Source organism: Nerophis ophidion, linkage group LG07 (assembly GCF_033978795.1).
Source record: "Nerophis ophidion isolate RoL-2023_Sa linkage group LG07, RoL_Noph_v1.0, whole genome shotgun sequence".
NCBI lineage: Eukaryota > Metazoa > Chordata > Actinopteri > Syngnathiformes > Syngnathidae > Nerophis > Nerophis ophidion.
In genome coordinates, this window is record NC_084617.1 from 31,967,193 (window position 1) to 31,990,800 (window position 23,608).

The following is a 23,608-nucleotide window of genomic DNA, read 5'->3' on the forward strand; positions in this document are numbered from 1 at the left end:
AAACATGATATAGGAGAATGAGATGATGTATTAATAACTATTAATAACAACAACAAATGATATAGAATGAGATGATGTATTAATGATCCATCCATCCAATTTAATAATATTATTATCAATAACAACAAATGATATAGGATGAGATATGTATTAATATTATTAACAAATGATATAGGACAATGAGATGATTTATTATTATTAATGTCACCTTGTTGCTGACAACAAGGTCTGAAAAGTGACAGACACAAAAGTTGATGAAATGGGGAAAAGTGTGGATTCGCTTCCTCTGTGGTGTTCAGCGGGTGAAAAATAAACTTTCTTTAGCGCCACCTATGGGTGAAAGTTATTATTAGACCATATAAGGAGCTTCCATATCATGCCCAAGTGTTTGTTTAAATGGCTATTCCTCTTTGGTCACAGTTATACTTGGATGCCAATCAATGAACGCAGAAGAAGAAGGCATGTGATTGGTTGTCTCTGTGAGCGCACTTAGAAAACAGGAAGTTATGGTTCAGTGGAAGACATTTTGCACGAGAGTGAGCTTTTTGAAAAGTATTTGATTGTAGAATCGTAGAAAAACTTGAAGACATTTGTGATGAAAAGAAATTTATTGTCCTAGTACAACAAAGTATTCTAGTGATTTGCTAGAAGTGTAAAAACATTGGTCATGTCCTGCAAGGCTATATTACTAAGTTCTCTGTCTAAAGCCAAGCAAGGAAGTTAAAGATCATTTACCTTTAAAAGCCACATCACCAAATATATTCTTCTGAGGACCTCAGGTGAGCTGCAGGGCAGGTGGGGGTGTGCTAGAAGAACTGTCCTGGTCCACAGGTGCATCCGGGACATGAGGAGCGCCAGCAGGACTTTCAGCATTGAGGTTCTTGTTGGTGGCATCCTGGACAGAAGCTTTCCCAGACTGACACGTTGCAGCGTCTGAGGAGTCAGCAGCACCTGCATCTGACACAAGGTGAGGAACACTCCTGTAACTGCACATACCACCAGGACTACTAATTTCTACATTTTCCCAGAATTCCGTAATACAATTTCTCAATGAAAAATGTTACTACTTCAACATGTCCCGAAATATTTGAAAAACTCCAACACCAACTCATCCGGAACATGCAAATGTTTGAGCATTTTCCCAAAAATTACCTCTTTTCCCCAAATTTTGATGAATTTAAAATAAATTTTAAAAAAAGGACATTTTTCAAACTTCCACAATTCCCACATTTTTCCAACCGATTCAAACCATTCCACCTTCAACACACAACTCATCCTGGAAATTCAAACTACCATTTTTCCACATTCCTAAGAATTCCTGTTTTTTTCTAACCTTATTTCCAACCTTTTGTAGTGCGATGACTCCTATCACATTTTTCAACCAATTTCAACCTTTCCCCTATCAAAACATTCGTCTCAGTCAGGACATAAAACCAAGTTGATTTAAGGACTTGAAAAATTCCAGTTTTTTTTCAAAATTCCAATTTTCAATTAAAAATGTTTCTACTTCAACATTTCTTGACTGATTTAAACAATTACAACACGGGACATTTTTCAAAGTTCCACAATTCCCACATTTTTCCAAAAGATTCAAACCTTTCAACCTTCAAAATATTCAATTCATCCCGGAAATTCAAAGTACCATTTTTCCACGTTCATCAAATTCCCAGGAATTCCCAGAAACCAATTTAGCTCATTCAGGACATTTTAAAAGTTCCTACTTTTCCTGAAATTCCCAAAAAGTTCTCGTTGAAATGAACGCGACATTTTTCCAAGTTGCACAATTCCCACGTTTTTCAACCAATTCAAACCATTCCAACATCAGAACATTTCAATCATCCTGGACATTCCAACTAATACTTTCCCAAGTTCCAAAACAAATTCCTGTTTTTCCTGGAAATTCAAACTCTTTAACATTCAAACTATTCTTACATTCAAACTACATTCTGCATTGGAAAATTCACACCAACAAGTTACAAAGTCAAGTGAGGGACAGGAAGTGGTATGATAACATTCAAACTATTCTAACATTCAAACTACATTCTGCATTGGAAAATTCACACCAACAAGTTACAAAGTCAAGTGAGGGACAGGAAGTGGTATGACACACCTGGTACATTCATACCTGTTTCCATGGGCATGAGCTTGTCTTCCTCCTCGCCGTCTGACGCAGAGTTAGCAGTGTTGCTTTGCTTTGCAGACATTTCTTCTTCTTCTTCTTCTTCTTCCTCTTCTTGTTTCTTGTGCGCCACCTCCGCCGCCGCACGTTCCTTCTCCTCCAGCCGCCGTCTGGCAGCCTCGTCGGCAGCCGCCATCTCTGCCGCCAGCTTGTCCATGTCCACCTCGATCTTTTGACTGCACAGCTGTTAGCATGTAGCATGTTAGCATCTGATGGCTTTTCTGCAAATTGCTACTTCCTTCCTCTAATAGACTGAACTGGACTGGACTTCAACTTTACTCACAGCGTGTTATTTTTGCAGGAATAGGCAATACACTGAAAAAACTATTCAAAGAAAGCATTAAGCAATGAGACAAAGATAAAAATTTGCTAGAAATAACAGACAAAGATTTGTCTTTAACATTAACTTGCAACTACTTTTAGTTGATTGCTAACATTTGCTTGTAGCCAGCATTAGCTTGTAGTTAGCATTAGCTTATAGCTAGCTTTAACATAAATGGGTTGTACTTGTATAGCGCTTTTCTACCTTCAAGGTACTCAAAGCGCTTTGACACTACTTCCACATTTACCCATTCACACACACATTCACACACTGATGGAGGTAGCTGCCATGCAAGGCGCTAACCAGCACCCATCAGGAGCAAGGGTGAAGTGTCTTGCTCAGGACACAACGGACGTGACGAGGTTGGTACTAGGTGGGAATTGAACCAGGGACCCTCGGGTAGCGCACGGCCACTTTTCCACTGCGCCACGCCGTCCCTTTAACATAGAGCTACCATTTGTGTGTAGCCGACTTTAGCTAGAAGCCAGTATTACCTTGTAGCCAGCATTAGCTTATAGCTAGCTTTAGCTTGGAGCCAACATTTGAATGTAGCCAGCATTAGCTTGTAGATGCTGTCACGCCAAATTTCTTCACTTTACAACCCCCCCCCCCCCCCCCCATTTACTTCCGGGGTCATGATTAATACAGATGTTTTGTTAACGCTATATTATAAAAATATAACGCTATATTATAAAAACATAACGCTATATTATAAAAATACTGACGTTTTGTTAACGCTATATTATAAAAAAAAATTTAAAAATGAAAAAAACAAATTACAAACACAAGCTATGGGAGGACTTAAGAGGAAACGTGAGGAAACGTGACCCCAAAAGTAAATGTGTCATCCCATAGCTTGTGTTTGTAAATTGTTTTTTGATTTTTTTTTTTAATAATATAGCGTTAACAAAACGTCTGTATTTTATAATATAGCGTTAAATTTTTTTATAATATAGCGTTAACAAAATGTCTGTATTAATCATGACCCCGGAAGTAAATGGGGGGGAAGGTTTTTGTAGGGGGGAAGAAATTTGGCGTGACAATACCATTAGCTTACAGCCAGCATTAGCTTATAGCAGAATGTCTAAACTACAGCACGCGGGACACGTGCAGTATATTAATATATTTATATCATTGAAATATAATATATTTAACACTAGTAAAACATTACAATTGTTTTATTTATATAAACTTCATTGTTAATACAATGTTCATAAGTTACTGCTGCATTATAAAAGTTATATTTGACATTAGTAAAAATTACAATTGCTACATAAAAATGACCCTTCATAGTAATAGTAAATTAAATTATACTTTAGTGTATTGGAAGTATTTTGATGTAGTTGTCAAAATGTCCTGATAATGACCATGTTACAAAGAAAGTAGTTTTATCACTGCAGTAAAATGTACCCGCTTGAGTTCCGTGTTGAAGGAGTCTGTGGTCTCCAAGAAGCGTCTTTTCTTGTCTTGATGACGGTCCTCGATTTGCAGGAGCTCCGCCTCCAGCTTTCTCTGTAAAATTACAACACGTTAGTATTCATGTAGCGTACTATTAAGTATTAGAGGTGAAGTAAAAGTACAGGACGGCGTGGCGCAGTGGAAGAGTGGCCGTGCGCAACCCGAGGGGCCCTGGTTCAAATCCCACCTAGTACCAACCTCGTCACGTCCGTTGTGTCCTGAGCAAGACACTTCACCCTTGGGTGCTGGTTGGCGCCTTGCATGGCAGCTCCCTCCATCAGTGTGTGAATGTGTGTGTGAATGGGTAAATGTGGAAGTAGTGTCAAAGCGCTTTGAGTACCTTGAAGGTAGAAAAGCGCTATACAAGTACAACCCATTTATCATTTTAACATGCTAGTATCCATGTAGAGTATTAAGTATTAGATGTGAATATACATGTCAGAAGAAGTAAAAGTACAAGGTGCTAGTATTCATGTAGTGTATTATTAAGAAATTAGATGTGAATATCCATTTCAGAAGTAGTAAAAGTATAACATGCTAGTATTCATGTAGTGTTTTAGAGGTGAAATAGTAAAAGTACAGCATGCTAATATTCATGTAGTGTTTTATTAAGTATTAGAGGTGGTGAAGTAGTAAATGTACAACATGCTAGTAATCATGTAGTGTATTATTAGGTATTGGGGGTGAAGTAAAAGTACAACATGCTAGTATTCATGTAGAGCAGTGGTTCTCAACCTTTTTTCAGTGATGTTCCCCCTGTGAAATTTTCTTATTTCAAGTACCCCCTAATCAGAGCAAATTATTTTTGGTTGAAAAAAAGAGATACAGAAGTAAAATACAGCACGGTGTCATCAGTTTCTGATTTGTTATATTCTATAACAGTGCAAAATATTGCTCATTTGTAGTGGTCTTTCTTAAACTATTAGGGGAAAAAAAGATATAAAAATAACTAAATACTTGTTGAAAAAATAAACAAGTGATTCAATTATAAATACATTTATCTACACATAGAAGTAAACATCAACTTAAAGTGCCCTCTTTGGGGATTGTAATAGAGATCCATCTGGATTCATGAACTTAATTCTAAACATTTCTTCACAAAAACAGAAATCTTTAACATCAATATTTATGGAACATGTCCACAAAAGATTAAGCTGTCAACACTGAATTGTTGCATTGCATTATTGCATTTCTTTTCACAGTTTATGAACTTACATTACATTTGTTGAAGTATTATTCAATAAATATATTTATAAAGGATTTTTGAAATGTTGCTATTTTTATAATAATTTTGAAAAATCTCAAATACCCCTTGGCATACCTTCATGTACCCCCAGGGGTACGCGTATCCCCATTTCAGAACCACCGATGTAGAGTATTGTTAAGTATTAGATGTGATTATACATGTCAGAAGAAGGAAAAGTACAACATGCTAGTATTCATGTAGTGTATTATTAAGAATAAGAGGTAAAGCAGTAAAAGTACAACATGCTGGTATTCATGTAGTGTATCAAGTATTAGAGGTAGGGGTGTGGGAAAAAATCAATTTGAATTCGAATCGCGATTCTCACGTTGTGCGATTCAGAATGGATTCTCATTTTTTTTAAATCCATCCATCCATTTTCTACCGCTTATTCCCTTTCAGGGTCGCGGGGGGCGTCGATTTTTTTTTTAATTAATCAATCCAACAAAACAATACACTGCAATACCATAACAATGCAATCTAATTCCAAAACCAAACCTGACTCAGCAACACTCAGAACAGCAATAAACAGCGCAATTGAGAAGAGACACAAACACGACACAGAACAAACCAAAAGTAGTGAAACAAAAATGAATATTATCAACAACAGCATCAATCCATCCATCCATTTTCCACCGCTCACTCCTTTTGGGGTCGCTGGTGCCCAACAGTATCAATATTAGTTATAATTTCAATATTAGTTATAATTTCAACATAGCAGTGATTAAAAATCCCTCATTGACATTATCATTAGACATTTATAAAAAAAATTAAAAATAAGAACAATAGTGTCACAGTGGCTTACACTTGCATCGCATCTCATAAGCTTGACAACACACTGTGTCCAATATTTTCTCAAAGACAAAATTTGTCATAATTTTGGATCATTTAATAGTTAAAACAAATTATATTATTGCAATCAGTTGATAAAACATCGTCCTTTACTATTATAAAAGCTTTTTACAAAAACCTACTACGGTACTCTGCTTGCAAGTCAGCAGACTGGGGTAGATCCTGCTGAAATCCTATGTATTGAATGAATAGTCCTTTTGAATTGGGAAAAAATAGTTTTTGAATCGAGAATTGTGTTGAATTTAAAAAAATAAATCGATTTTGAATCAAATCGTGACCCCAAGAATCAATATTGAATCGAATCGTGGGACACCCAAAAAAATCACAGCCCTAATTAGAAGTTAATATACATTTCAGAAGAAGTAAAAGTACAACATGCTGGTATTCATGTAGTGTTTTAGAGGTGAAGTAGTAAAAGTAAAGCATGCTAGTATTCATGTAGTGTTTTATTAAGTATTAGAGGTGAAGTAAAAGTACAACATGCTAGTATTCATGTAGACTATTAGATGTGATTATACATGTCAGAACAAGTAAAAGTACAACATCCTAGTATTCATGTAGAGTATTAGAGGTGAATATACATGTCAGAAGAAGTAGAAGTACAACATGATAGTACAAACCCTGTTTCCATATGAGTTGGGAAATTGTGTTATATTAAAAAAAAAAACGGAATAAAATGATTTGCAAATCATTTTCAACCCATATTCAGTTGAATATGCTACAAAGACAACATATTTGATGTTCAAACTGATAATATTTTTTTTTTTGCAAATAATCATTAACTTTAGAATTTGATGCCAGCAACACGTGAAAAAGAAGTTGGGAAAGGTGGCAACAAATACTGATAAAGATGAGGAATGCTCATCAAACACTTATTTGGAACATCCCACAGATGTGCAGGCTAATTGGGTGGGTGCCATGATCGTGTATAAAAAGAGCTTCCCAAAAAATGCTTAGTCTTTCACAAGAAAGGATGGGGCGAGTTACACCCCTTTGTCCACAACTGCGTGAGCAATTAGTCAAACAGTTTAAGAACAACGTTTCTCAATGTGCAATTGCAAGAAATTTAGGGATTTCAACATCTACGCTCCATATCATCATCACGAGGTTCAGAGAATCTGGAGAAATCACTCCACGTAAGCGGCGCGGCCGGAAACCAACATTGAATGACGGTGACCTTCGATCCCTCAGACGGCACTGTATCAAAAACCGACATCAATCTCTTAAGGATATCACCACATTGGCTAAGGAACACTTCAGAAACCCACTGTCACTAAATACAGTTTGTCGCTACATCTGTAAATGCAAGTTAAAGCTCTACTATGCAAAGGGAAAGCCATTTATCAACAACATCTAGAAACGCTGACGGCTTCTCTGGGCCCGAGATCATCTAAGATGGACTGATGCAAAGTGGGAAAATGTTCTGTGGTCCGACGAGTCTACATTTCAAATTGTTTTTGGAAATATTCTACATCGTGTCATCCGGAACAAAGGGGAAGCAAACCATCCAGACTGTTATTGACACAAAGTTCAAAAGCCAGCAACTGTGATGGTATGGGGGTGCATTAGTGCCCAAGGCATGGGTAACTTACACATCTGTGAAAGCACCATAAATGCTGAAAGGTACAGACAGGTTTTGAAACAACATATGCTGCCATCTCAGCGCCGTCTTTTTCATGGACGCTCCTGCTTATTTCAGCAAGACAATGCCAAGCCACATTCAGCACGTGTTACAACGTGGCTTCATAAAAAAAAAAAAAAAAAAAAAGAGTGCGGGTATTTTCCTGGCCCGCCTGCAGTCCAAACCTGTCTCCCATTAAAAATGCATGGCGCATTATGAAGCGTAAAATACGACTGCGAAGACCCCGGACTGTTGAACGACTGAAGCTCTACATAAAACAAGAATGGGAAAGAATTCCACTTTCAAAGCTTCAACAATTAGTTTCCTTAGTTCCCAATTGTTTATTGAGTGTTGTTAAAAGAAAAGGTGATGTAACACAGTGGTGAACATGACCTTTCCCAACTACTTTGGCACGTGTTGCAGCCATGAAATTCTAAGTTAATTTTTTGCAAAAAAAAAACTAAGTTTATGAGTTTGAACATCAAATATGTTGTCTTTGTAGTGCATTCAATTGAATATGTGTTTAAAAGGATTTGCAAATCATTGTATTCCATTTATATTTACATTTAACACAATTTCCCAAATCATATGAAAACGGGGTTTGTATTAATGTAGTGTAATAATAGGTATTAGATGTGAATATACAAGTCAGAAGAAGTAAAAGTACAAATTGCTAGTATTCATGTAGTGTTTTATTAACTATTAAATGTGAATATACATGTCAGAAGTAAAAGTACAACATGCTAATATTCATGTAGTGTATTATTAACTGTTAGATGTGAAATAGTAAAGTACAACATGCTAACTAAACTCAGATCAGAAATGTTCTATTAAAACTAAAGGTTCATGACGTTCATGATGTGAGTGTGTGACATCCACTGACCTGATGCACCATCAGAGACTGGACCTGCCTCTTCAGGACCTGCATGCGTGCAGTGGTCACCACAGAGCGCACGTCTGGCAACACGATCTCACTCAGGATGTCACTGATGAGTCTGTGGTTCCTCTGGAAGCGAGCAGCTGCCGTGTGCTTGACAGAGAAGCCATCGTCGTAGTCTGCATAATAAAACCAAGACTTACATCTCCTTCTAGTCTGGACTTGTAATCATCATGCATTACATACTATACATTACCTTTTACACTATATTAATTTATATTATGTGTGGTCAATTTTGTAAATTTTTTTTTTATGTCAACGCCTGAAATAAATAAATAAAAAGTTAAATGAAAAGACTTGTAGAAGAACTTGCCATCAGGGTCCTCAGCAGGCTGAATGCTCATGTAGGGTTCTCCCTTGTCGATACGACTCTGCCTCTGTCTGCTCTCCTCCTCCATGGCCGCCTCAGCTCGGTTCTTGGCATTGACGTATGCCAAGTAGGCAGGAGAGTTGTGGTAGGCCTTCATGGAGTCATTGTACTCGATCTAGCAACCACATGACACGACTAATGTAGGACATGATATCAGTTGATTTGAAGATTAATGGAGCATTTGATAGTTGATTTGAAGACTAATGTAGCACATGATATCAGTGGAAGAGTAATGTAACCCATGATATCAGTTGAAGACTAATGTAGCACATGATATCAGTTGAAGACAAATGTATGCCATCAGTAGTAGACAGAAGTATGACGTATCAGCTGAAGACAAATGTATGACATATCAGTTGAAGAAGAAATTAAGACATGATATCAGTTGATTCGATGATAAAAGGTTACCTTCTCAGCCTCGTACTCGTTGAGGTAATCCTGCTTCTCTTCATCAGTCAGGTCTCTCCACATGCCACCAATGATCTTGCCAATCTCCCACAACTTGAGGTCGGGGTTGGAGGCCTTGACTTGGTCCCACACCTTGTCAGGTGCACACATGACACGGGTGTCACTGCAGGACACGGGTGTCACTGCAGGACACGGGTGTCACTGCAGGACACGGGTGTCACTGCAGGACACGGGTGTCACTGCAGGACACGGGTGTCACTCACAAAACCACATGTTGCTTTACTTAATATAGAGCAGGCCTGGGCAATTATTTTGATTCGGGGGCAACATTTAGAGAAAAAAAACGTGTCTGGGGGCCAATATATCTATTTTAAGGAGCACTAATATAAAACCTCACAATAATGTCCGATTGAATGCTAAAAACGTTATGACAAACCGCCTCAAAAATCTTAATGAAATTTTACATGTATCTATGATCAATAAAAAACACTAAATATTGACAAAATATGAATGTCGCACCCCCTTTCGATCGACATATTTTACAATCAAGTGAAACGCATACAAAATGCACACACAGTGAAATATGAACGCAAAGGGTACAAAATAAACCCACCTACAATCTGATATTTGCTGAATTCCCCCCAGGGATCAATAAAGTACTTTCTATTCTAAATATCACTAAACTTTAGAGCTTTGTTTTAAAAATATCCTTCCGCGTCTGTGGAAACGCTTCCCGCCCACACTGCTTGGTGCCTCGTCTGAGCTGCTGTGACGTACATTACCATAGTAACTGGTATATCAAATACAAACGCATATTCCAACCATTGAAATACTTTGTATGGTTGAAGACTTACGATCATTAGAAAACATGACTGCACATCATAATGGCAGCCACAGTTTACATCTTAAAGATCTAAAAAAAATATTTGGAAATGTACGGCGGGCCAAATTGAAAAGCTCAACGGGCTGCATGTGGCCCCCTGGCCTTAACTTGCCCAGGTCTGATATAGAGAAATCAACTCAGTCCATACTGGAGATCGACTGATACGGGATGTCAGTGCAGTAACGATACCGATTATTAGTCAAGGATAAGCGATATTTGGATAAGTAGTAAAAGTTATTTAAAGATAAATATTATATGTTGGTAAACATCTGGACAAGGTTTAAGTTGTTTCTTAACATTATGTAGGAAAGGTGGAAGCGGTAATGTCTGATGTTGTGTTTAATTGATCAAACCATTTTATTTCATTACATTTGTCGACATCACAATAGCTCACCATTGATTGTAATGTTTCCTCATTTCAGAAGTCATGTCAGAATGTTATTTTTTATGTAGGTGAATTTGTTTTATCACAAAAGGGTTTTTGTGACACTGAATTTATGTAAACAATATTTTTGCATTGAATCTTGTGAACTGATTTATTTTACAATGAATTTTGAAACAGTATTTTTTCTACACTGAATTTTAAAACATTTTTGGACAGAATTTTAAAATAGTGTTTTTTAATACACTGAATTTTAAAACACTTTTTTACACTGAATCATAACACACTTATTTTTACACTGAATTTTAAAAACTGATTTTTTTACACTGAATTTTAAAACTGATTTTTTTAATTCACTGAAATTTAAAACAATTTTTTCATCCACTAACTTTTTAAAACACTATTTTGTATACACTGAATTTTAAAACACTATTTTGTATAAACTGAATTCTAAAACCTTATTTTGTATACACTGAATTGTAAACCATTATTTTGTATGCACTAAATTTAAAAACACTTTTTCAAACACTGAATTTCAAAATACTATTTTGTATCCGGGCAGCACGGTGAAAACAGGGGTTGGTGCGTCTGCCTCACAATACAAAGGTCCTGAGTAGTGCTGGGTTCAATCCCGGGATCGGGATCTTTCTGTGTGGAGTTTGCATGTTCTCCCCGTGACTGCGTGGATTCCCTCCGGGTACTCCTGCTTCCTCCAACCTCCAAAAACATGCACCTGGGGATAGGTTGATTGGCAACACTAAATTGGCCCTAGCGTGTGAATGTTGTCTGTCTATCTGTGTTGGCCCTGCTATGAGGTGGCGACTTGCCCAGTGTGTACCCCGCCTTACGGCCGATTGTAGCTGAGATAGGCACCAGCGCCCCCCGTGACCCCAAAAGGGAATAAGCGGTAGGTAATGGATGGATGGATATTTTGCATTCACTGAATTTAAAACACATATTAGACACTGAATTTTAAAACACTTTTTTTTATACACTTTAAAACACTTTTTTTTAATGAATTTTAAAACAGTCTTTTTATACACTGAATTTTAAAACATTTTTATACACTGAATTTTAAAACACTTTTTTTACACCTAATTTGAAAACACAATTTTTCATAGTCCGTTTTTGTAAAACTCTTTTATACTGATTTCAAAACACTGATTTTATTTTATTTTTTTTATAAAATTGTCAGTATAATTTGATCCCCAAAAAAAATCAGGCCCACAAAATTGAAAATCAAAAAATTCAGTTGCATAAATTCGGTGTCAAAAAAAGCGTTCGTAATAAAGACAAACTAACATCCATAGTTTTAACATTTAACAGATTAGCGCCACAATATACCGTATTTTTCGGACTATAAGTCGCAGTTTTTTTTCATAGTTTGGCCGAGGGTGCAAATTATACTGAGGAACGACTTATGTGTGAATTAATAACACATTACCGTAAAATATCAAATAATATTATTTAGCTCATTCACGTAAGAGACTAAGCCTACAAGATTTCATGGGATTTAGCAATTAGGAGTGACAGATTGTTTAGAAAACGTATAGCATGTTCTATATGTTATAGTCATTTGAATGACTCTTACCATAATATGTTACGTTAACATACCAGGCACCTTCTCAGTTGGTTATTTATGTGTCATATAACGTACACTTATTCAGCCGGTTGTTCACTATTCTTTATTTATTTTAAATTGCCTTTCAAATAACTATTCTTGGTGTTGGGTTTTATCAAATACATTTGCCCCAAAAATGCGACTTATACGCCAGTGCTACTTATGTTTTTCTCCTCCTTTATTATGCATTTTCGGCCGGTGCGACTTATACTCCGAAAAATACGGTACTTCACCTTTTAAAAAATCTACACCCCCAATGTTTATAATAATTATGCTTCACTGATGAATATTTAGCAAGCACCATTTTGTCCTAATGTAGGCAGTCCTTGATCTCACCGTAGTTTCTTTTCATGTAGAACTTTCTCCGATGCTGCCACAAAGACGTGTTTTATGCCACTTTTTATGCTGTGAATGAATGCACAAAAGTGAGCTTGGTTGATGTTAATGACTGCAAGCTAATCAATGCTAACATGCTATTAAGGCTAGCTGTATGTACATATTACATCATTATGCCTTGTTTGTAGGTATATTTGAGCTCATTTCAATTCCTTATGTCCTCTGTGTATTTAATTTATATTTGCATGTCTTATGACACATTATCCATCTGTAATATTGACTGAATTTCTGATAGTGGTTTGTGCGCCATGTTGTTCCAGACCACGGCAAACGTTACCCAGTTTGCAAAGATCGTGGTAAATCCATGAGAAGACTTTTCTTTAACTTGGACACAACCATCTATACCTTTTACCATTCTAAGTCAATCATTTCCAGAAGTTATCGCACCTTCTAAGTAGCGTCTGATTTACTGTTTTCGAATGTTGTAAAAAATGTGTCAAATAAATATTACATTTCAACATTTCTGTCAACAAAGAGTTGTTGACAGCCTTCATAATAATAACACTTATATATTTAATCTTTTTGCGGCTTTAGACATATTTGTATTTTCGGTCAAATATGGCTTTTTCAACATTTTGGGATTTCCGACCACTGGTCAAGTCTATTTAAAAAAAAAAAATGTATTTCATATATTTATTCTTTTTTTCTCTCTTTAATCAAACTTTCATACACTGCACTGTCCTTAGTTTTATCCTGCTTGAATTGTGTCTTAACTATCTTGTGAAACTTTTGGTTTTTGAAAAGTGCTATATAAATGAAACGGATTGAATAATTTCTTCCTGGACGTTCCAGAAAGTATGAGAATGTCTGAGCTGCAGCCTGCTCTTCTTTACTTATATAATAATCTCATATTTGTCAAGACAAAATATATTTTTATGTATCTTTTGTCAACGTTCTCCTAATGGATAGTTATATTTAACAATATATATTTGTTTAATAAAGTTTTGCAACCGTTTACCCCAGAGTCCATCCATCCATCCATTTTCTACCGCTTATTCCCTTTGGGGTCGCGGGGCGCGCTGGTGCCTATCTCAGCTAAAATCGGGCGGAAGGTGGGGTACACCCTGGACAAGTCGCCACCTCATACCCCAGAGTCATAACTTGGTATGACACTTGTTAACTGTTAGCATGCTAGCATACTAACCTTTTTGCTAAGTTTAGTTTTTTTTCTCTCTAATTAGACAGTCATACACCTTACAGTCATACAACTTGGTATGTGACACATGCTAAATGTTAGCATGCTACCATTAAAGGGCTAGTTTTGGGCTAATTTTGCAACCATTTACCCTAGAGCAGGGGTGCCCACACTTCTGCAGGCGAGCTACTTTTCAATTGACCAAGTTGAGGGCATCTACCTCATTCATATATATCATTTATATGTTTTTATTTATGAAACATACGTTTTTGTTAACAGATTAAAGGTTTTTAATGCAATAATGTTTAACACATATGGAGTCCTTTCTTTCATGAAGACAAGAATACTGTATAAGTTGGAGTATTACCTGATTCGGATGACTTGCATTGATTGGAATCCGACAAAAGTGCGGCTAACGTCAGCATTTCATCCTAGCCTCTGGTGAGGGCGGTCGCATTCTCCGTTCCCTCCTTCCTTGCTTGCTCTCTTTGTCTTTGTCCTTGTCTGAACTTTTTAAAAGCCTCTTTCTTTGCGCTGTCCTCTAATCCAAATTTCAATATGAATATGATCAGCTGGACTCTTGACGCTATTGACAGTCTTTTCGACAAGAAAAAGAGGTTCGGGGGAGCCTGGCTGCCCTGATTGAACCATCGCTGCGGGTTACGTGCGGGACTCCTGGAACTCATGGAGGATCATGTGCCTCTCAGCTCTTTCCATCGAGGACGTCGAAGACATCTACCTATTTGGAGCTGTGATCACGGGGCACTTGCTGATTGGGCTCTGGTGTATCGACAAATTCGGAAGACGATGGCAGCCACTCAAGGGGCCCAACGGCTGTTCAACGCAATGGAAGGATTGGGTCGGGCTGAGGGAACACAGACTTGTGCGATTTCTGAGTTGAATCGCAAAATGGATCTCATCTTGGAAAAGTTTGCAGAGAAGGAATAATTAATTGGAACTAAAAGAGGTCCAGCATGGACAAGCAGAGAAGACAAGTCAATATTTTGTCTTCTCAAAGGAAAACAACTTTTTATCTACGATTTGGACTCCCTGAATGGCCTTGCCATGGAGCAGGCTGTTCTGAAGAAAATCCCCCGAAGACTCCTCAAAGATAGACCCTTTTGACCTTCCTTTTTGTCAACAACATCTGTAGCCGAACTTTATCGGCCTCAGCCATACAAAAACACTTCACCTCTCCCGAGTTAATTGGGCATACGCACACACATGACCCCGACCCTTAAATCAACACCCTCACCAACGCTTATCTCCTCTGGGGTTGTGAAATGGCTGAGCGGCGCTACAGAGCGAACAGCAGGCCTGCGCAAACCCACCCATCCCTCTGTTGCAAGTTGGTGTGATATATGTATGTTTAATGTGTGCCATGCTATGTGAGGTTTTTTCCTTGGACTCAGACTAGACCTCTGCTGAGGGTCTAGCCTTGGACTGATATTTTTTTACTCCCCCCCCTTTCCTAATGTCACCCTTTTCTTATCTTCTTAAGGAGCGCTGTAACCGGCTGATCCATCGGCGGTCTCGTCTTGTCCCCCCCCCTGTAACGTGTGTCTGCTCTTAGCGGGACTGTGCCGAAAATCTAATTTCAGTTCTGATGTGTCTTGTACATGTTGGAACGGACAAATAAAAATGATTCTGATTCTGATTTTCAAATGGAGGAGACCAAAAGTCCTTCTTTCTGTCCAGTACCACATGAAAGTGGTTGGTTTTTGGCATCTTATTTGTCCAGCTTCCACAGTCGTTTTCATACACTTTACAAGAAATTTATTAGCTTCGTAGCTTGCTAGCTTGTGCACGCCAGCTTTCTGAGACTCTTATTTTGTTAGCGCAAGCGAAAGGAAGCAGCGCTTTTATTGTGAAGACAGGAACTATGCAGTCGGTCTTAAGAGTTTTGACAGCAGGTACGGCGCGAATGTGTTGAAATAAAGTGTGAATGTCAATCAAATGACGAAAGTGACGTCTTGGAAAAGATTGATGCGTTAAATTTTAGGTCCATTTTTTTAAATGCCTGGCTGGCGATCGACTAACATCCCCCGCGATCGACCGGTAGCTTGTGATCGACGTAATGGGCACCCCTGCCCTAGAGCCATACAACTTGGTATGTGACACTTGTTGGCTGTTAGCGTGCTAGTATACTATAATTAACATGCTAACTTTTTTGCTAAACTCACATTTTTTTTCTTTAATTAGACAGCCATACAGCTTACAGTCATATAACTTGGTATGTGAAACCTACTAACTGCAAGCATGTTTATGTTAGCAAGCTATCATTAAAGTGTTAGCTTTTAGAGCTAATTTTACAACCGTTTACCCTAGGGTCATACTTTAGTATATAACACTTGTTAACTTAGTATTCCAGCATGCTAACCTTTTTGCTAACTTTAGACAGCCATACATGTTACAGTCAATCAACTTGGTATGTGACACATGCTAAATGTTAGCATGTATGTTAGCATGCTATCAATAAAGTGCTAGTTTTGAGCTAATTTTGCAACAGTTTACCCTAAAGTCTTACACCTTGGTATGTGACACTTGTTAACTGCTAGCATACTATAATTAACATGCTAACTTCACATTTGTTTTCTCTAATTAGACAGCCATACACCTTACAGTCATATAACTTGGTATGTGAAACTTGCTAACTGTAAGCAAGTTTATGTTAGCATGCTATCATTAAAGTGTTAGCTTTTAGAGCTACTTTTACAACCGTTTACCTTAGGGTCATACTTTGGTATGTGACACTTGTTAACTGTTAGTATTCTAGCATGCTAACCTTATTGCTAACTTGAGACAGCCATACAGCATACAGTCATACAACTTGGTATGTGACACATGCTAACTGATAGCATGCTAACATCAGTTTGCTAGCATGCTAAAATTAACATGCTAACTTTTTGAGCTAGTTTTGCAACCGTTTACTCTAGAGTCATGTAACTTGGTACGTGACACTTGTAAACTGTCAGCATGCAAACGATAGCAAGCTACCAAGCTAACTTAAGCCTACTAACATTTTCATGTAACTTTACAGTTTTTTTGTATTTCCGCAGTCATACACCTTTGAGTCAAATAACTTGGTATATGAAACATGTTGACCGTTATCATGCTATCGTTAGCACACATGCTAAGCGTTAGCATTTTAAAGTGCGCATGCTAACAGTTTAGGCTAGCTTTGTAGCTCATTTTGTACAGTTACACCTAAAACACACAGATCCGGCAACTCGGCACCATCTTAAAAGCAAGGGCTTACGGCGACCCCAGGTCCAGTTATTAATTTATATATAAAATACTGGTATCATGTGTGTATATATTCTATCTGCTGACGGAGTTGGTCCGTCAAAATGCCAAATATGGGTGCCAACAATCAGTCGATCTCTAGTACATATTTTTCAGGTAAGGGTTAAAAAAATAACGCAGCGCATAACAATAATGACTTGTTCCAATGAATACGCATATATGTTCAATAAAACAAGTGCAGAGGAAAAAAGCCAGCAGGATGAACATGGCCTCCTCCCAGGTGTGACGCAGGTGAAGACCTCACTGGCTGGCACCTATAACCTTTGACCTTTGACTTGATGAAGGGACAAGCAGTAAAAGCAGACACCTTGGATGGGTGTCTTACCTTCCTGCTTACCTTCCGGCTGTAACGCATGTAAGGCATCAGCGGTTTGTCTGGAGGTTTGGGAGGCTTTGGGACTGTGATGCCCGACAGGTTCTGTGGGGGAAAGACACAAGGTGTGAAGGCACGTACATTACACTCAAGAGAAACTGCTTTTCAAAGAAAAGTACATTTGTATCTCTTCACTGATGCGGCAAAATATGCTAATTCAGTAACTCATCGTGCTTTTACTGTAAAAGGCAAAGGTTTTCTTTCCTGTCTTGTCCCAAACAAGTGACATCACAGTCATGGTAACACTAATTTATGTTGTGTGTGCCTTACGTCTCACTAGGCTTTTACAGTGAAAGGTCTTCTTTCCTGTCTTGTCCCAAACAAGTCACATCCCAGTCATGGTAACACTAACTTATGTTGTGCGTGCCTTTGCTTTTACTGTGAAAGGTCTTTCCTGTCTTGTCCCAATCAAGTTATGACATCACAGTCATGGTTACACATATTTATGCTGTGCATCATGCTTTTACTGTGAAAGGGAACATACCAACATACGTATGTTGTGTGTTAGGCCACACCCCCTTGTTCTGTGTAGCAGGTGTGGAGGAGCGATGGCATACAAACCCTGTTTCTATATGAGTTGGGAAATTGTGTTAGATGTAAATATAAACGGAATACAATAATTTGCAAATAATTTTCAACCCATATTCAGTTGAATATGCTACAAAGACAACATATTTGATGTTCAAACTGATAAACTTTTTTTTTTTTTTTGCAAATCATTAACTTTAGAATTTGATGCCAGCAACACGTGACAAAGAAGTTGGGAAAGGTGGCAATAAATACTGATAAAGTTGAGGAATGCTCATCAAACAGTTATATGGAACATCCTACAGGTGTGCAGGCTAAATGGTAACATTTGGGTGCCATGATGGGGTATAAAAGCAGCTTCCATGAAATGCTAAGTAATTCACAAACAAGGATGGAGTGAGGGCTTACCACTTTGTAAGCAAATTGTTGAACAGTTTTAGAACAAAATTTCTCAACGAGCTATTGCAAGGAATTTAGGGATTTTACCATCTACGGTCCGTAAAATCATCAAAAAATTTAGAGAATCTGGAGAAATCAAAGCACGTAAGCGATATTACGGACTTTTGATCCCTCAAACGGCACTGTATCAAAAACGGACAATCTCTAAAGGATATAACCACATGGGTTCAGGAACACTTCATAAATGCTTACCTTAGCTAAAGCTAAATATTACTCAAATCTCCTCCACCGTAATAAAAACGATCCTAAATTTTTGTTTAGTACGGTAGCATCGCTAACCCAACAAGGAACCCCTTCCAGTAGCTCAACCCACTCAGCTGATGACTTTATGCAATTCTTTAATAAGAAAATTGAAGTCATTAGAAAGGAGATTAAAGACAATGCGTCCCAGCTACAGCGGGGTTCTATTAACACTGATACGATGGTATATACGGCGGAGACAGCCCTCGCAAAAATGACTAATGATCTATTGCTAACGATGGATTCTGATGCGTCATCTATGTTGCTGCTCCTCGATCTTAGCGCTGCTTTCGATACCGTCGATCATAATATTTTATTAGAACGTATCAAAACACGAATTGGTATGTCAAACTTAGCCCTGTCTTGGTTTAACTCTTATCTTACTGATAGGATGCAGTGTGTCTCCCATAACAATGTGACCTCGGACTACGTTAAGGTAACGTGTGGAGTTCCCCAGGGTTAGGTCCTTGGCCCTGCACTCTTCAGCATCTACATGCTGCCGCTAGGTGACATCATACGCAAATACGGTGTTAGCTTTCACTGTTATGCTGATGACACCCAACTCTACATGCCCCTAAAGCTGACCAACACGCCGGATTGTAGTCAGCTGGAGGCGTGTCTTAATGAAATTAAACAATGGATGTCTGCTAACTTTTTGCAACTCAACGCCAAAAAAACGGAAATGCTGATTATCGGTCCTGCTAGACACCGAACTCTATTTAATAATACAACTCTAACATTTGACAACCAAACAATTAAACAAGGCGACACGGTAAAGAATCTGGGTATTATCTTCGACCCAACTCTCTCCTTTGAGGCACACATTAAGAGCGTTACTAAAACGGCCTTCTTTCATCTCCGTAATATCGCTAAAATTCGCTCCATTCTGTCCACTAAAGACGCTGAGATCATTATCCATGCGTTTGTTACGTCTCGCCTCGACTACTGTAACGTATTATTTTCGGGTCTCCCCATGTCTAGCATTAAAAGATTACAGTTGGTACAAAATGCGGCTGCTAGACTTTTGACAAGAACAAGAAAGTTTGATCACATTACGCCTGTACTGGCTCACCTGCACTGATTTCCTGTGCACCTAAGATGTGACTTTAAGGTTTTACTACTTGCGTATAAAATACTACACGGTCTAGCTCCATCCTATCTTGCCGATTGTATTGTACCATATGTCCCGGCAAGAAATCTGCGTTCAAAGGACTCCGTCTTGTTAGTGATTCCCAAAGCCCAAAAAAAGTCTGTGGGCTATAGAGCGTTTTCCGTTCGGGCTCCAGTACTCTGGAATGCCCTCCAGGTAACAGTTCGAGATGCCACCTAAGTAGAAGCATTTAAGTCTCACCTTAAAACTCATTTGTATACTCTAGCCTTTAAATAGACTCCCTTTTTAGACCAGTTGATCTGCTGTTTCTTTTCTTTTTCTTCTATGTCCCACTCTCCCTTGTGGAGGGGGTCCGGTCCGATCCGGTGGCCATGTACTGCTTGCCTGTGTATCGGCTGGGGACATCTCTGCGCTGCTGATCCGCCTCCGCTTGGGATGGTTTCCTGCTGGCTCCGCTGTGAACGGGACTCTCGCTGCTGTGTTGGATCCGCTTTGGACTGGACTCTCGCGACTGTGTTGGATCCATTGTGGATTGAACTTTCACAGTATCATGTTAGACCCGCTCGACATCCATTGCTTTCCTCCTCTCTAAGGTTCTCATAGTCATTATTGTCACAGACGTCCCACTGGGTCATTATTGTCACCGATGTCCCACTGGGTGTGAGTTTTCCTTGCCCTTATGTGGGCCTACCGAGGATGTCGTGGTGGTTTGTGCAGCCCTTTGAGACACTAGTGATTTAGGGCTATATAAGTAAACATTGATTGATTGATTGATTGATTGAAGGATTAAGACGTCTTCTGACAATTTAAAGCCAAAGGGCGACACGACACGAAAGACCTTGGTCTGCGCTTGGTTACACCCCCCTTTTCTTTATAAATGTGGCTGTTACTAAATTATATATGTACTTACGGCATGTATATAAAACCTAATGCAGGTGTTTGGAGGTTTTTCTAAGGCCTAAATTGGCAGAATAGAGCCACTTTCATTGGCTCCATTGTAAGCAGACTTTTGATCACATTTATTTATTATTTACAATACATCAAAAAAATAAAAACATTTGTTCTTGTCTTAAATAAGGATTGACACTGATAAGCATAATTCCAAAAAAGTGCAGATCCCCTTTAAGTCGTTTTTACAAAGAAGGACAATATTGTTCAACCAAACAATCAAATTTTATTAAGAAAGCACTTTTCATATATGTCGTGAAAAACGTGAAAAAGACATGGAATTTTTAAACGCAAATATCTGGCCCTGGAAAAATTATGAAAAAATTGTGGAAAATTATATTTTTTCAGAAGTTTTAGTCGCTCGTGTGTACGAATAAGGCGTTCAAGCGCCTACAAACCTACTAGCGAAGTGACAATGCTGAAAAAAAGGCTGCAAAGCGCAGCTTCAATAATACATGGCTTTTAAAGGATAAATACGAATTGTGGCTGGCAAAAGGGCCTGGCAAAAGACGTGCCAAATGCAAACCGCGCTGTAAAACATATGATCTCCAATATGTGCTAAAAATGTTAATTTTTCCTGAAGGAACTCTCCTGACGGAATAAATGAAGTACTATCGTATCTAATCTATTTTAGCTAATCTATGGGCAAGGGGGCGCTTGTTAGCCATTTGAAGGGGAAAAACAATAAAATTATAGCCATACAGTTGCTTGCAGCACAATACTACATTTATGACAGCTGATGCTTTGTGGACAGCCAGCAACACAACAAAGTAGACAACTTTGGTTTCTGCAAAAAATGAAGCTCTCCAAGCTGAGATACTGTGGGCACTAAAATGCATGAATTCATATTAATCATTCTTGTCACATGCCACCTTTTTGCTGCCAGATAGCAGCTGTGGTTAAGACTAGAAGATTTAAGGGGCTGATTAAAACACATTCAATTGATGTGTTTTGGTGTTCTTTAGTGTTTTTTTAATTATGTTTGTTTTTCAAATGTAACATATATTATTATTATTGTTATATTTTTTTATAGAAAAAAAAAAGATTTAAGTATAAGTTTTTTTTGCGTCTTGACTCTTCAGCGGAGTAAGTGCAGCCACTCTCCACTGAGCGCACCTTTGGTGGTACAAAAAGAAAAAGTGTTTATATCGCTGCTGTGTTGGATCCGCTTTGGACTGGACTCTCGCGACTGTGTTGGATCCATTAAGGATTGAACTTTCACAGTATCATGTTAGACCCGCTCGACATCCATTGCTTTCCTCCTCTCCAAGGTTCTCATAGTCATCATTGTCACCGACGTCCCACTGGGTGTGAGTTTTCCTTGCCCTTATGTGGGCCTACCGAGGATGTCGTAGTGGTTTGTGCAGCCCTTTGAGACACTAGTGATTTAGGGCTATATAAGTAAACATTGATTGATTGATTGATAAAACCGCTGTCAGTAACTACAGCTGGTCGCTACATTTGTAAGTGCAAGTTAAAACTCTACTATGCAAAGACAAACCCATTTATCAACAATATCCTGAAACGCGGCCGGCTTGGCTGGGCCCAAGCTCACCTAAGATGGACTGATGCAAAGTGGAAAGGTGTTCTGTGGTCTTACGAGTCCACATTTAAAATGATATTTGGAAACAGAGGACGTGTTGTCCTCCAGAACAAAGAGGAAAATAACCATTCCGATTGTTATAGGCGCAAAGTTCAAAAGCCAGCATCTGTGATGGTATGGGGGTGCATTAGTGCCCAAGGCATGGGTAACTTACACATCTGTGAAGGCACCATTAATGCTGAAAGGTCCATACAGGTTTTGGAGCAACATATGTTGTCATCCAAGCAACGTTATCATGGACGCCCTTGCTTATTTCAGCAAGACAAGTGTTACAACAGCGTGGCTTCGTAAAAAAAAAAGAGTGCGGGTACTTTCTTGGCCCGCCTGCAGTCCAGACCTGTCCCCCATCGAAAATGTGTGGCGCATTATGAAGCGTAAAATACGACAGCGGAGACCCCGGACTGTTGAACGACTGAAGCTCGACATAAAACAAAAATGGGAAAGAATTCCACTTTCAAAGATTCAACAATTAGTTTCCTCAGTTCCCAAAGGTTTATTGAGTGTTGTTAAAAGAAAAGGTGATGTAACACAGTGGTGAATATGTCTTTTCCCATCTACTTTGGCACGTGTTGCAGCCATGAAATTCTAAGTTAATTATTATTTGCAAAAAAAAAAATAAAGTTTATGAGTTTGAACATCAAAAATAATATCAAATATGTGATCTTTGATTCTGCACCCCCTACTAAACCCATCCCCTTCCTCCTTCCATGACCTGCTTGCCCGTATAAGAACCTCCATGATTGGTTACTATGATGAGTCACCATTGGTTGAGATTAGGGCAAAACAATAGCGACCGGCCAATCAGAGGCAAGAGAGGGCGGGTCATGGAAGCAGGAAGGGAAATCACAAGAAATGAGGAGAGAGTTGTCGGAGAGAAGAGGGAATTATATGTTAAAAAGTAGTGGAAGATGGCAGAGAATTCTCTTCCTTAAATGTTTGTTTCAGCCATGTAGACCACGTCCAGGAAACCCACAATGTTGGCCACATTTGAACAAATGTATGATAAAACATTCATTTGACTTGTTTACCATGTAAGACCAAATCTAAACTGTTCTAGAGTTGACAAATATTTATGTGAAGTGAAGATGATAGTCACACAATGAAGTCAAGTAACTTACTTGCTACTGAGCACAACTGTACACGTGTGTGTGACAGTCCATGACATAATACGTGTGCGATAATCCATGACATAATACGTGTGCGCGACAGTCCATGACATCATACGTGTGCGCG

General features: G+C 38.5%; 1 protein-coding gene across 3 annotated transcripts in view; it reads right to left on the bottom strand.

Moving 5' to 3' along the window:
- Positions 1 to 589: 589 nt before the first annotated feature.
- smarce1 (SWI/SNF related, matrix associated, actin dependent regulator of chromatin, subfamily e, member 1) overlaps positions 590 to 23,608 on the bottom strand; it is a 37,362-nt gene continuing 14,343 nt past the window's right edge. The window contains exons 5-11 of one of the 3 annotated variants that reach the window (XM_061905977.1): positions 17,451 to 17,531; positions 9,391 to 9,522; positions 8,926 to 9,097; positions 8,559 to 8,731; positions 3,912 to 4,013; positions 2,126 to 2,363; positions 590 to 957 (exon numbers count right to left, since the gene is read on the bottom strand). In XM_061905977.1, coding sequence (XP_061761961.1) covers positions 776 to 957; positions 2,126 to 2,363; positions 3,912 to 4,013; positions 8,559 to 8,731; positions 8,926 to 9,097; positions 9,391 to 9,522; positions 17,451 to 17,531 — 1,080 coding nt within the window. In that variant the 3' untranslated portion in view covers positions 590 to 775. Of the gene's footprint in view, positions 958 to 2,125; positions 2,364 to 3,911; positions 4,014 to 8,558; positions 8,732 to 8,925; positions 9,098 to 9,390; positions 9,523 to 17,438; positions 17,532 to 23,608 lie in introns of all 3 variants that reach the window. The other 2 variants (XM_061905976.1, XM_061905975.1) reach the window with 2 other exon arrangements.